Source organism: Diceros bicornis, chromosome 9 (genome assembly GCF_020826845.1).
Source record: "Diceros bicornis minor isolate mBicDic1 chromosome 9, mDicBic1.mat.cur, whole genome shotgun sequence".
In the NCBI taxonomy this organism is placed as follows: domain Eukaryota; kingdom Metazoa; phylum Chordata; class Mammalia; order Perissodactyla; family Rhinocerotidae; genus Diceros; species Diceros bicornis.
In genome coordinates, this window is record NC_080748.1 from 8,098,586 (window position 1) to 8,113,033 (window position 14,448).

At 37.5% G+C, this 14,448-nt stretch overlaps 1 protein-coding gene across 2 annotated transcripts in view; it reads right to left on the reverse strand.

The window, feature by feature from the left end:
• The window catches only part of MIPEP (mitochondrial intermediate peptidase), a 172,022-nt gene that overhangs the window by 70,116 nt on the left and 87,458 nt on the right, over positions 1 to 14,448 (reverse strand). For both annotated transcript variants that reach the window (XM_058547857.1, XM_058547856.1), the window contains exons 15-16: positions 3,577 to 3,651; positions 372 to 491 (exon numbers count right to left, since the gene is read on the reverse strand). In XM_058547857.1, coding sequence (XP_058403840.1) covers positions 372 to 491; positions 3,577 to 3,651 — 195 coding nt within the window. The remainder of the gene's footprint in view (positions 1 to 371; positions 492 to 3,576; positions 3,652 to 14,448) is intronic.

A 14,448-nucleotide genomic window follows, 5' to 3' on the forward strand; every position in this document is an offset into this window, starting at 1 on the left:
CTCAATAAATGTTAATTCTCTTTGCAATGAAAATGATTAGGGATTGATAATCACATTCATCTTACATCACTAACCATTTTCTCATTATAGAAAAATAACAAAAAAGAATATAGAGTAAGTCCAATGCCCCCACTTTCCTAGTAATCTCGAAAAATACTACTAGCAGGGGAAAAATAAGCACATGTAAAAGGATGGTTGGAGACATTAAACAAACCAGGCAATTTCTAGCATTTGCCCCATATGAAACCTCAACATAAATGTAAGGATTTCAAGTTCTGCAAGAGGGAAAGTGATCACAACTGACTCACTCCGACAGATACACTAGCATAACCGTTCAATGGCACATAACAGGATCAAAATGCTAGACTCACAGTATTTGGAACATATGGTAAGCCATAAAATTTCTCCTGTGTTTCCTTGAGAATGTCAGTGGTTGACTTCCTCAGGGGATGCTTCCCATGGTAGATTTGATCCAGAGTGGCATAAAAGACCTAGACAGATGAAGACATCTATTTAGTTTTGGTAGCCCATTCTTATCTAAGATTTGGTAAACCAAAGATGTTGTAAGTGCACCAGAATAATAATTATAAATCACAGTTGAAAATATTCACAAATATAAATGTATATAGCTTGAGATATATTTTGTACCACATTTAAGACCATGTTAATGATGAAAAGGAAAGCTGTCAACCTTTTCATGATTAAGGATATTAAAGGGGCCGGCCCAGTGGCGTAGTGGTTAGGTTTGCACACTCCACTTTGGCTGCCTGGGGTTCACAGGTTTGAATTCCAGGTGCGAACTGATGCGCCGCTCATGAAGCCATGTGTGGCAGCGTCCCATATACAAAATAGAGGAAGACGGGCACGAATGTCTACTCAGAGCCAATCTTCCTCAGCAAAAAGAGGAGGATTGGTAACAGATGTTAGGTCAGAGCCAATCTTCCTCACACACACAAAAAGGATATTAAAGTATTCTGAACCTTATGTATAAGGTACTCTTTATGTAAAATGTAGCAAATAAAATATGTGATCACAAAACTGGAATTTTGTCTATATATACAGTTGGAAATATGAAAAAATAAAAGTTACAATGTGTGACCCCCTGGATCTAACAAACCCTGTTTGGTTTCTTCCTGGAATCCTGATTTATCTTAAATGAGAGAAATGAAATGGTCAGAATCCTAGTTTTGTGATGAGAGATGAAAGAACATTAAATAGTGGGGAGTGGTGGAGAAAGGAATATTAATCTAGTGTCTGGTCAGTACAGATGTTACAGATAATCCAGGAGCAGCTGCTGGGGAGTCTGGGGCTGGGGCCAAATCAGACCCCACACCTGGTGTCAGGAGGTACAACAGATGCTGCTGCTGTGCAGGGGCAATTCTGGCTTAAGGAGGCGACCAGGAGAGAGGGGTCACTCACCTCTGAGGGGAGGACATAGCCATTGAAACATAATAGGAGAATAAAGCACTAGAAAAAGTTTGAACATGAAATCTGCCACTTAGAAAGTTCTGAAAACTAAATTTTGCATAGGAAATCTAAAGTAAAGATAAAGTGCTTTCTCACTGCAACATTTGACTTGAATATTAATATTGTTTGCAGTTCACCTGAAGCAAGAAGGGAGAAAGTGCTTTACTTTAAAGGAAAAATTTTGACATGCAATTATGTTTCTGATACATATCTTTCTGATTCAAAAATGGAATTCATAGAGAATGTGCAGCTGTTGACTTGAAAGAACTGAGGATTAGTTTGGATAAAAGAAAAAATTTAAATGACCTCTAGCTTCTGCCTTCATCTTGATATGGAATTATGGTTTTAAATTATAAAGTCAAGTTTAAACCTTCCCTAGAAAAATACAGACATTTCCTAAATATAAATATTGCTTTACTCTAACTGGTAATCTAAACATGTAGCTAAATACAGCTCTTTCAATTCTATATTCTATAATGAGTAACAATGCATGAAGATAATCAGAGGAGCCAAAATTACTCATCCATGTCTTGTCTATATTCTAACAGAATAAATTATTAGGAATTGAAACTTAAATTCTAACCTCAACTGAGGTGTTTTTTTTTGCCCCAATCTATAAACAAATCAGAATTCAACAGTTTCATTCCTTCAATTATGCCTTTCGCAAAAGAAAAGCATAAACACGGAGTGACTTTTTTTAAATTATAAAAACAGAGCAAAGTATATTAAATGTGCATGTATTTCATGTTCATTTGCTGATAAACCAAACAATTCTAAAGCGATGGGCCTCTTTGTCCACCCAGGGAGTCATGCATGCCTGGGACCAAGAACCTTAGAACCACAGAAAAACAGGAGCCTATTTTTAAAACAATGTACAACAACAAAAAAAGTTCACAATTTTTAAAACACTGTTTATGCCCCCTTAGAAATCTGAAACAATTCATTTCCTTTCCACCCACTGTACAAGGGGACTACTGTATAAAATGAAAGCTGGCACAAGCAGCTCTTCTGACAGGAGTCTCTCTCTCTCTTTCTCCCTCTCCTTCCTCTCTCTCCCTCTCTCCTTCTCTCTCTTCCTCTCCTCCTCTCTTTCTCTTTCAATCTCTTTCTCTCCTTCAGGAGGTTATTCTTTTTGGAGGGTGGGAGGAGTGAAAGGTTGGTTTTCCACTTTAAAAGAAAATCACTGGAACAACTGATCAAAAAGAAAGCCACAACACAGACTTTTAAAAGGTAGGACTTCCACTTTCACTATAGATATCAGCAAATCAAAGACTTTTTCCAAGTAATGCTAATTTTTTCAAATAATTCAGAAATTCTTCTTTAATTATATTGATATGAATAGACATTAAATAATGTAAATCAATTGCAAATTCATGGTTTTGTCTATAGTATTCATTTTCTGCACTAAAATATATATTTTAAGGTACAACAAAAACAGAGTTCATTCATTACTTTCTAAGGACTGAATTTTACAAAACTATAAAGCAATTAAATAGTAGCTACACTTTTAAATAGGTAACTGAATCATTATAAAGTGAATATTGCCTGAGATGAAATACAGGTATTTAGGCTATATTTATATAACTCTCAACATCTGATGAAGAGTAAGAATTCCATAAACAATCTTAGTAATTACAAATAACCTAAACATCTGGTATCATGTAGACCCGATGTAGACATCCAGATGGTTCATAAAATTTTTCTAGTCTTTATCTGGAAACCTGGAAAATTGATTTTGAATATTATCTAAAACTAACAGTCATTACTGTTTTCACTTTACATCTCAGAACACAAATTTTTAAAAAGATACAAAGTGAATAAAAAATATATAACTTGATTGCTGAAATGTATAATTTAGAAGTCGTCATGTAACTTTTCCATGCTTTGATTTTCCCCACTGAAAATGGGAAATTTTATATAACATCTACTTCATAAGGACAGTGCAAAGACTGAATGCGTCAATTTTGGTCAAGTTCTTTGAACTCAGATGAAAGATGTTTTAGAAGCATAATTATTATAATAAATGTGTAGCACTGGCAAGAATTTCAAGTTATATATTTATTTTGAATAATTACTCCGAAAAACTTCAGAACAAAGGTACATACATACCTGGAGTTGCATATCAGCTGCAGCACAAACCTTCTTAGATTCACAAAGACGAGACACCATATTTTTGGGCAGTGACTTGAGAAACAAAAGAATACATATGTGAGTAAATTGCTTAATAAGTCACTGCTCTAAATACTTATGAGGCAGGAAAGTTAAGAATAACACCAAATGAAAAAATTAATAATAGAATTTCATTATGGTTTAAAAATAACAACTTTGAAATACTTTAGCTGACAAGATAGCAAAGGATGAAGATATTCCATTTAATTTCAACAAGTGGTAATTGTCAAATAGGAGTTAGTGCGTGAAAATACAGCACTGTAGGGAACTAAGATAGTGGCACTGATCTTTAAAAATCTATTTAAAATCTGAATAAAAGTTAGAACTTTTTCTGTTCTTTTGTTACCTATGAAAGCCTGTTCAAGTGCTCTGTTGACTTTTAAGTGTATATAATAACTGATGATAGGAATACAAGATTAAAATGTCAAGAAATAAATTACAATTTATAGTGCCAGTGAGTATTAAGGCTGAATTGATATCCTAACAAATAACTATGATAAAGAATTGCATTCTTTTATTTTCCAACCTGAAAGAATTGCAAAGCTTGGAAACTCAGTATAAAGTCACTGTATGATTAAGGCTTCCTCTAGGAGACTAAGTAAGCCCAATCATATAACATTACATATTCTCTTAGAAATAAACTAATAATGTAGTTAAACAGGTGCTTTAAGCAATCTTACTCTACTTTAAAATCATTAATACTGATGTTTATTGGAGAAAGCTACCACTTTACACAACTCTATTTAAAATAAATTTAAATTAAGCTAAAAGCCCCTCCAAAGAGAAATGCATTATACAATCAATGATAATGTGAGTAGCCTGCTGGAAGGGAAACTAAGCACTAATATATATACATACATATATATGTATCCATATCTCCCTAGGGCCTAGAAAAGTGCCTGGCACACAGGAGACACTCAATAAATATTTGCAAAAGGAATGAATGAACATAAGAATCATCATTAAAAAACGGCTTCTTAAGTGAAGGACTACAGTAGTAGTATATGATGAAGGCTCAGACAACAAAGCCTTTTCTCTTCTCTTTCTGTTTGGCTATAAAGAAAGCAAACCAGGCAAAAAAAAGCAATTTTAAAGAGTTAAAATATGGACTGAAGGAAGTTGTATAGTACAAATTGTGGTGCAGGTAAAAGGCCTGGGGCTTTCTGACAACAGAGGCACCTGTCTTGTATAAAACAAAAATTTCCTCAAATAGGATTTTTTAAAGTCAAGATTTAGTTAAGTCACACATGCCAATGGCTTGTATCAAAATGTTCAGGTTCCTTTAAACCTCACTTTACATTATACCTTCTGTTGAGAGGACTCATGCTATACTTGAATTTTTCATGCTTCACAAAGTTTTAACAGTTTTATTTTCATAAAAATGAAGTACATCTGGAAGGATGGCATTTTCTCATTTATCCAATAAACAATGAAAACCACTGTGGGCAAGCACTGTATTAGGCTCAAGGGACAGAAAATGGTGATTAGATAGGGGCCCTGGCCCATGAACTTCACAGGCTAGCATCACCCACTAAGTACGATTTTAAAAAGAGTTACAACTATAATGAGTGCTAAGAAGGAAGGCAGTGCAGGTCGGTCGGTCTGGGAGCCATAACCTAGAATGGCTTAACTGAGGAAATAACGTAGAAGTGAGATTTGCAAAACGAACAGGCATTAACTAGACAAGGGAGGGATGGGCTGCAGGGAGAAAGAAGCACTTCCAGCAGAAGAAACAGCATTGCAAAGGGCAGAAAAGAAGAGGGCCACTGGCAGGAGGTGAAAGATAGCAATGGGCAGGAAAGCAGGGTTCTGGCCAGGCTAGAGAGGCAGGCAGGACCCGGGCCTAAAGAAGCCCGGAGGTTGAGCCAAGAAAGGACACTGGTCTCCACCCTCAGACTCCACCTCTGTGGTAAGCCACTGGGAGTTTTAAGCAAAGAAGTCACATCGTCAGATTTGTGTTTTGGCTGTAGTGTAGACATTAGATAGAAGGCAGGAGTGGATTAGGAATAACCAATTAGGAGGCTATAGTTAGTGGACCAGTGACACACATCACCAGTAACCAAAGCAACTGGCAGAGTGACGAGGGCAGAGGCACCATGAGAGAGGGCTGGAGCCGAGTGGGAGGTGAGAGACACAGACAGCGAGTACATAGGACACATAACTGTTTCCAGAAGTGTGAGTGACAAGCACGAAGAGAGTGAGGGCAGTAGGTAAAGTGGAGGCGGCAGAGGGAGAAGTTTTTGTTTAAGGTTGGGAAATGCTCAAGCAGGCTTTAGAAATGCTGAAGGTAAAGATCCATAGAGGGGACAAAAACTAGAGATGTAGAAAAGAGAAGAGACAATGAGAGCTTAAGGTTCCTGAGAAGGCAGGAAGAGAAGCTGAACAGATCACAGGCGAGAGGAGGTTCAGGTATGGGGTTTCCATTTGATGTGTGCTCTCTGCGAGGTCAGAGAGGAAGCTATTGGGAGGGAGTTAGATTCAGAGCACTAAGGAAGTTAGAGAAAGTTGTGGAGAGTTATTCACTGAGAAGTGTAGAATCATCAGCCCTGGGAGAGCCTGTGATTCCCATCTGGCCTGGGGTGCAGGCAGAACTGAGCAGCCTCCCTGCAGCACAGATGAGGGAGATGGGGGGAATGGAAGGTGGATGAGGAGGAAAGTCAAGTCACAGTGGGAGAGGGAGAGAGTAGAAAGGCAAACGCACAGCATCCCTGCTGAAGGAGGAGCAGAGAAACAAGCCGCCCTAGAGGCCCACAGTGGTGGTCAGGCATCTTTGAAAGGTTTACTATTTCTGCTCTGTTTTTCCGTCTTGATGTGGAAATGCCAAGTATTGGATCAAGAGTCAAACCCAACATACCCCTTTCCATTGGGAAGTAGCTTGTTTACTTAGAGGCCAGTATCTCAGAGATTCATAACCATATGAATGGCAAATGATAAAGGGACAAATTTAATGAGGTTTAATTCTTTCCTTGTCAAATTTACAATGAAACAAAAGATGTAAAGAAAAAAGAGTATGTAAGAACAAGGACAACTGAAAATAGTTCATCAAAGATTATGTATTAAAAAAACAGATGGAAGAGGGATGTCCGCATCATGATGGACTGAGTTGTTCCCTTTGTCTCTCCCCTCTAAGTTACAACCAATCAGACATCCATTCACCAACAGAGGATTCCCTACACAACACAACTGATGCCTAAGAGATCCAAGCATCTATACGTCTGAAGGAGGGTGGACTAGACCCCCAGGAGGCAGTCGAACTAGGGGAGCAGCCTCCTCCCTCTCCCCAGCAGCAGCAATCCAGGATGCGGAGCAGAAACAGCAGGCGCAACTGTGAGTGGAGCGGAAACAGTGGACGCTGTGGCTCACGAGACTGTGTGTGGAGCGGAGGCAGCGGGTGCCACAGCTTGTGTGACTATGAGCAGTGGGAGCAGAAAAAACAGGTGTGGCTTGCTGCCAGCAGATCTGGCCTGCACGACTGTGAGCGGTCTCTGCAAGGCAGAAAAAACAGGTGCAGCTTGCTCCCCCATCCATCTCCCAGTGACCCAGTGCATGTGCCCCCCGCCTCCCCCAGCAGTGGCCAGGTCTTTCCAACAGTGGGGATAGTATACAAAACTTGGATATTCCCAGCTGGGGTTGGGCACCCTGACCTGAGTTTTCAAAACACACTGGCTAGTGCCAGAGACTAGAGGCTTCACAAGGGAGGTGCAACAACAACCTGTCCCTGCTTAGCCCTTGCTCCCCCTCAGCAGTGGCAGGTGGAACCTACGACCAAAGGCTTCAGCAACCATGGCAGAACTGGTGACTCAACCCCCAGTGGAAGCACCCCCAACACCAGCTCCACCAACAGCATGGGCTACATACAAGTCCCCGGATCCCCAGGCCCCTGGCACGACAGCAACACCTGTGAACATATCACCTCTGGCAGCAGTGCAGCCAGCACCGCCAGACAACCCAGGAGCAGCAGCAAAAGTGGTGAATGGGGCAGCAGCATCCAAGCCTGTGAGGAGCCCACACAGAGCTAGTGAAGGAACATGAGACCCAGGCGACCTCAGAAGCATCAGAAGTGCTTGCAGCCTGGGGGTCCAGTGGCCACACCTGGGATTGCAGTGACTTTGTAAGCAGCAAGGCACCAGCTACCTCAGAGGCACAAGCAGCACAAAGAGGGCACTGACGACACCTCTAGCAGAGACAGTGGAGGGTGGAAAGTGAAGGTTCTCAAATACAACCAGAAGCAGCTCAGAACCAAAGTAACCAAAGCCGTACCCAAATAAGAAAGGTGGTTACTACCACAAATGTGCCAGAAGAGGATCAATTCATCAAACACCATGAAGAACAGTAACACGGCAGAACAGAAAGAGAATGACAACTCTCCAGAAACCAAACTTGAACTCACAGAAGATTAAAATCTGACAGAGAATTCAAATTAGCTGTTGTAAAGAAACTCAATGAGTTACAAGAAAACTCAGATAGGCAGATAAATGAGCTCAGGGATAAAATTAATAAACAGCAGGAGTACTTACCAAGGAGATAGAAACTCTAAAAAAAAAAAAAAAGAAAAGAAATTCTGGAGATGAAGAACACAATGAGATGAAAAATTATGTAGAAAGCATTAAAAATAGAGCAGACCATATGGAGGAGAGAATTAGTGAGCCTGAAGACAGAAACCTAGAAATGATTCAGGTGGAAGAACTAAGAGTTTAAAAAAATGAAGAAATTCTTTGAGAAATATCTGACTCAATTAGGCAAAGTAACATAAAGATTATAGGTATCCTAGAAGCAGAAGAGAGGGAGAAAGGAGCAGAGAGCTTATTCAAAGGAATAATAGCTGAGAACTTCCAAAATCTTGGGAAGGAACTGGACGTACAAGTACATGAAGCTAATAAAACTCCTAATGACCTCAATGCAAAAAGACTTTCTTCAAGGCATATAATATTAAAACTATCAGAAGTCAATGATAAAGAAAAAAATCTTAAGGACAGCAAGACAGAAGAAAATAACCTACAATAGCACTCCCATCAGACTTTGAGCAGATTTCTCAGCAGAAACTCTATAGGCTGCAAGCGAGTGGAATGACATATTCAAAATATTGAAAGACAAAAACTATCAGCCAAGAATACTCTATTCAGAGAAATTATCCTTCAGATATGACAGAGAAATAAAAGCTTTCCCAGGCAAACAAAAGCTGAGAGAGTTCAATGCCATTAGACCTGCCTTACAAGAAATGTTGAAAGGAGCCCTCATACCTGAACAACAAGGCAAAGGTTTACAAAGCTGTAAGGAGATAAACAGAATCAGAAAATAGCAGCCCTATATAAGAATAGGTTAGTAAACACTTAATTATAACATAAAGGATAAAGGGAAAGAAACCATCCAAAATAACTATAACAACTTCAATTTGTTCACATACTCACAACACAAGAAAAAATAATTTGTAACAACAAAAACATACAAGGGGAACAGGAAAAGGATGGAACCTGCATATCCTAATGGAAGTAAGAGGCTATCAGAAAAAGGACTATCTCATCTATGAGATCTTTTATACAAACCTCACGGTAACAACAAAACAAAAAGTTAGAGCAAAGTCACAAATCATAAAGAGAAAACTATCACAGAAACCCACCAAACGGAAATAGCAGACAGAAATATAAGGAAAAAGAAACAACGGAAATACAGAACAACCAGAAAACAAAATATAAAATGGCAATAGTAAGCCCTCATATATCAATAATCACTTTAAACGTAAATGGATTGAATTCACCAATCAAAAGACATACACTGGCTGGATGGATTAAAAAACAAGACCCAACAATATGCTGCCTGCAGGAAACACATCTCAGCTATAAAGACAAACATAGCCTCAGAGTGACAGGATGGAAGATGATACTCCAGGCAAACGGCAAGCAAAAGAAAGCAGGTTGGCCACACTTATATCAAACAAAACAGACTTCAAGACAAAAAAGATAAAGAGACAAAGATGAGCATTATATAATGATAAAAGGGACATTCCACCAAGAATACATAACATTTATTAACATATATGCACCTAACACAGGAGCACCAAAGTATATAAAGCAACTATTAACAGACCTAAAGGGAGAAACTGACAGCAACACAATAATAGTAGGGGACCTCAACACCCCACTTACGTCAGTGGATAGATCATCCAGACAGAAAGTCAACAAGGAAACAGTGGCCTTAAATGAAACACTAGTCCAGATGGACTTAATAGATATATATAGAACATTTCATCCAAAACCAGCAGAATACACATTCTTCTCAAGTGCATTCGTTGGGAAACAAAGCAAACCTCAATAACTTTAAGAAGATTGAAATCACAGCAAGCATCTTTTCTGACTATAATGCTATGCAACTAGAAATCAACTACAAGAAAAAAGCTGGGAAAGTCACAAATATGTGGAGACTAAACAGCATGCTACTGAACAACCATTGGATCAATGAAGAAATCAAAAGAGAAATCAAAAAATACCTGGAGACAAATGAAAATGAAAAGACAACATACCAAAACTTATGGGATGTGGCAAAAGTGGTACTAAAGAGGGAAGTTTATAGTACTACAGGCCTACCTTAAAAAACAAGAAAAATCTCAAATAAACAATCTTAAACTGTACCTAAAAGAACTAGAAAAAGAAGAACAAAGCCCAAAGTCAGTAGAAGGAAGGAAATAATAAAAATCAGAGCAGAAATAAATGAAATAGAGATTAAAAAAATAGAAAAAAAAAACAATAGAAAGGATTAATGAAACTAAGAGCTGGTTCTTTGAGAAGATAAACAAAATTGATAAACCTTTAGCTAGACTCATTAAGAAAAAAAGAGAGAAGGCTCAAATATATAAAATCAGAAACAAAAGAGGAGCGATTACAACAGAAATACAGCACAGAAATACAAAGAATTATAAGTGAATACTACGAAAAGCTATATGCCCACAAACTGGATAGCCTACAAGAAATGGATAAATTTCCTTCCAAAACTAAATCAAGAAGAAATAGAGCTTCTGAATCAACCAATCACTTGTAAGGAGATTGAAACAGTAATAAAAAACCTCCCAAAAGACAAAAGTCCAGGACCAGAAAGATCCTCTGGTGAATTCTATTAAATATTCAAAGAAGATAACACCTATCCTCCTCAAACTCTTCCAAAAAATTTAACAGGAAGAGATGCTTCTTAACTCATTTTACAAAGCCAACATTACCGTGATACCAAACCAGACAAGGACAACACAAAAAAGGAAAATTACAGGCCAATATCACTCATGAACATAGATGCAAAAATCCTCAACAAAATATTCACAAATCAAATACAACAATACATTAAAAGGATCATACACCACTATCAAGTGGGATTAATTCCAAGGATGCAGGGATGGTTCAACATCCACAAATCAATCAATGTGATACATCACATTAACAAAATGAAGAATAAAAATCACATGATCATCTCAATAGACGCAGAGAAAGCATTTGACAAGATCCAACAGCCATTTATGACACTCTCAATCAAATGGGTATAGAAGGAAAGTACCTCAACAGTTACTACTGGGGGAAATGAGTACCATTGTGGTGAAGGTGACATGAGATCTCTGTATTATTTTTTGCAACTTTCTATGAATCTATAATTATTTCAAAATAAAACGGTAAGTACAAAAAACCTCCCCAAATTATGTGTTCAAGGCCTACTGTAGTGAATTCAAAGTGAGTTTACCAAAAATATACGGAAACATGGAACTAGAAGGTAAGCACAATCCTAGCAGAATAGTTTAAAGGAAAGAATCATTAATCCATCAAATCAGAAATTAAATAATACATCTATATTATGTGTGGCGCAAATAGGAAAACAGATGTTCTTTTTTTTTTAAATTGAGTTTGGTTGTTAGTCAACTGGAATTAATAAATGCATTTCAGCTCTTGGAATGGAGTTACATATTTATTCCCTTAGAAAGTACTTCTTTTTTTTAATTAAAAGAAAAATAAAAAATAAAACAGAAACTTAAATACCATACACTGATTTTCTTTTTAAGTTACATATAATTTTTTTAAATAAACAATATTTAGAAGTTAAATCTTAAACTTCAAATTAGAAAAATGTTTCCTAGTCAAGATTTTCTTCTGTAAATATCACTTTACCAACCAGTGTCATGATAACCAATATTGAAATAATCCAATTTTTGCTGTCATTCCAAAAGTGGTTATATCTACAGAGTAGCACAGATGTTTCATATTATTGTCTCTGAAAGCCAAGACTCTCACATCTGATATACTGAAGAAACAGAATGAATACAGCCATGCGTCGCTTAACAATGGGGATACGTTCTGAGAAATGTGTTGTTAGGCAGTTTTGTCATTGTGTCAACATCATAGAGTAGACTTACACAAACCTAAATGATATAGCCTACTACACACCAAGGCTATACGGCACTAATCTTATGGGACCACTGTCATACAGGCAGTCCGTCAGCCACTGAAATGTTATTATGTGGTGCATGACTGTACATCCTAACTGACAGGTAATGAGCAACTATATATAAATTAAAATGCATTTAAAACACCTCAACCTCAAACAATATTATAATTACTTTTCATTATAGTAAAATGAAATTTACCAAAGTCCATGGCACTAGAAATAATAACTCTTTCACCATATAATCAACTGCATGTTTTACCAGATTCTACTTCAATCTCCATAACTTCCAAGGTCAAAAATACTCCCTTCCACTCATCAATAAATCTGCTATCCAAACAATGACATATAATTCCTTAGGATCTAGACACTGCCATATTTATTAAAGATTAAAAAGAATCCTATCAGCATACTAAGAATACTATAAATCAAGATAAATCTAATTACGGTAAAGAATGATCGCCCAAGAAACGGCATGACTGGAGATCTCTTTTGGGCCTTTCAGGCTGTTTCCAGTATCCTTAACTTTTGCCTGCTTAAATGGCTGCTTCACAATATTCCCAAAAATCCAGAAACACCATTCTTCTGAGAACCTTTCTTCTTAGACCCAGTGGAGGAGAATGGAGAGCATGGTCTGCCTTAACCCAACACCTGTCTGAACCTGAAACTCCCATTATTATGCTTCACTGGAGTTTAAAGAAAAGACAATAGGTTTTGGAACCAGACAAAACTAAGCTTGAATCCTAACTATGCCGCTTACCAGTGTAGTGGCATCATGTTGGGCAATTTACTGAACTTGTCTAGGCCACATATTCCTCATTTGCAAAATGTCAATATTATCTTTTTGCAGAATTAGATGAGAATTAAACAAGATATTGTATTTAAAAAACATATTATGTCAGGTTTAACACACAGTAGATGCTGAATAAATGGTAGCTAGTATTATTTACTATTACAACTGTTCTATATAATAATCATTGATTTTCACAAATTTTATTTACATTTTACTGTTTTATCTACATATTCTGTAAATATGGTCTGCTTTAGATTTATAAATTCTTAGGAGAAAGGATTTATAGGTAAACAGTTCTCTCTCTGTAGCACCTAATAATCAAGTAGTTAATAAGGAAGTGTACTTTCATAGTTTCCTGTTTATATTTCTTTTCATTTATAAAATAGCCAAATATGCTTAATGAAACACACGTGCCTCCTGAAATTACCAGCTGTAGAAGAGGATGCTTTCTCCTACATGGTGATTATTTTACGGCTTTTAGAAGAACAATGAAATCAACTCAAGTGTTACTAGTTTATCTTCCATATTTCAATATTTACCATATTTCAATATTTACCATAAAACTTGGTCATTAACTCATATTTTGAAAATATTTTTCTCTCACTTTAAGTAGAATTGGTTATCAAACAATAAGTCAGTTCTTCATCTGCAGGGTCCAGATCATATTTAGAAAAGGTTAGTACTAATCAGAAAATTTTCCCTTCTAATGATATTTTAACCAAATGTATCTCATGCTATGGATCCTGATAGTTTAGACTTTCATAGTCTGATCAGAAGTCTGCTCTAATTTCTATCTCTGTTCCTCTGTTGCTTTTTTTCTCTGGCTGTCTTCAAGGCTTTCTCTTTATCTTTGGTTTCCATAGTTTGACTACGATGTATCTAGGTGAGTTTTTTGTTATTTATCCTGGTTGGGGTTCTCTAAGCTTCTTGGATCTCTGGCCTGATTTTCATTATTTTGGGGAAATTCTCAGCCATTATCCCTTTGCATATTTCTTCTGCCTTGTTCTCTCTCTCTTCTCCTTTGTGGAAGTCCATTTGCGTGCATGTCACGCTGTTGGATACCGTCCGAAAGTCCTTGGATGCTCCATTTCGTCCCTGCCCACCTTTGTATTTCAGTTTGGATAATTTCTATCGACCTATCTTTAAGTTCACTGATTCCTTCCTCAGCTGTTAAGTGTCCTAATGAGCCTCTGGAAGGAATTCTTCATATATGATACCATGGCTTTATTTCTTGCATTTCCATTTGAGTGTTTCTCATAGTTTCTCTCTCTCTCCCCATTTGTTCAGACGTTGTCCACCTTTTCCAAGATACCCTTTGACAGAGTTATTTAAATCCCTGTCTGATAGTTATTTTAAAGTTATTTTAGTTATCAGTTATTTTAAAGTCCCTGAGTCTGATTCTATTGATTTATCTTTGAGCAGGGAGGCAGGGTTTTGTGCTGTTTCACTTCCTGTAGGCCTGCAACACTGAGGAAGGCTCTGTGTCTCCCGCCCCGCTCCCATTATTCCTCGTGAGCACGTGGTAAAGGCCGATGGAAAAGTGAAGTGAATGCAAACTCTCCATACATCAGGGCCCTCAGCTAGTCCAGACTGACAGGCCAGCCCAT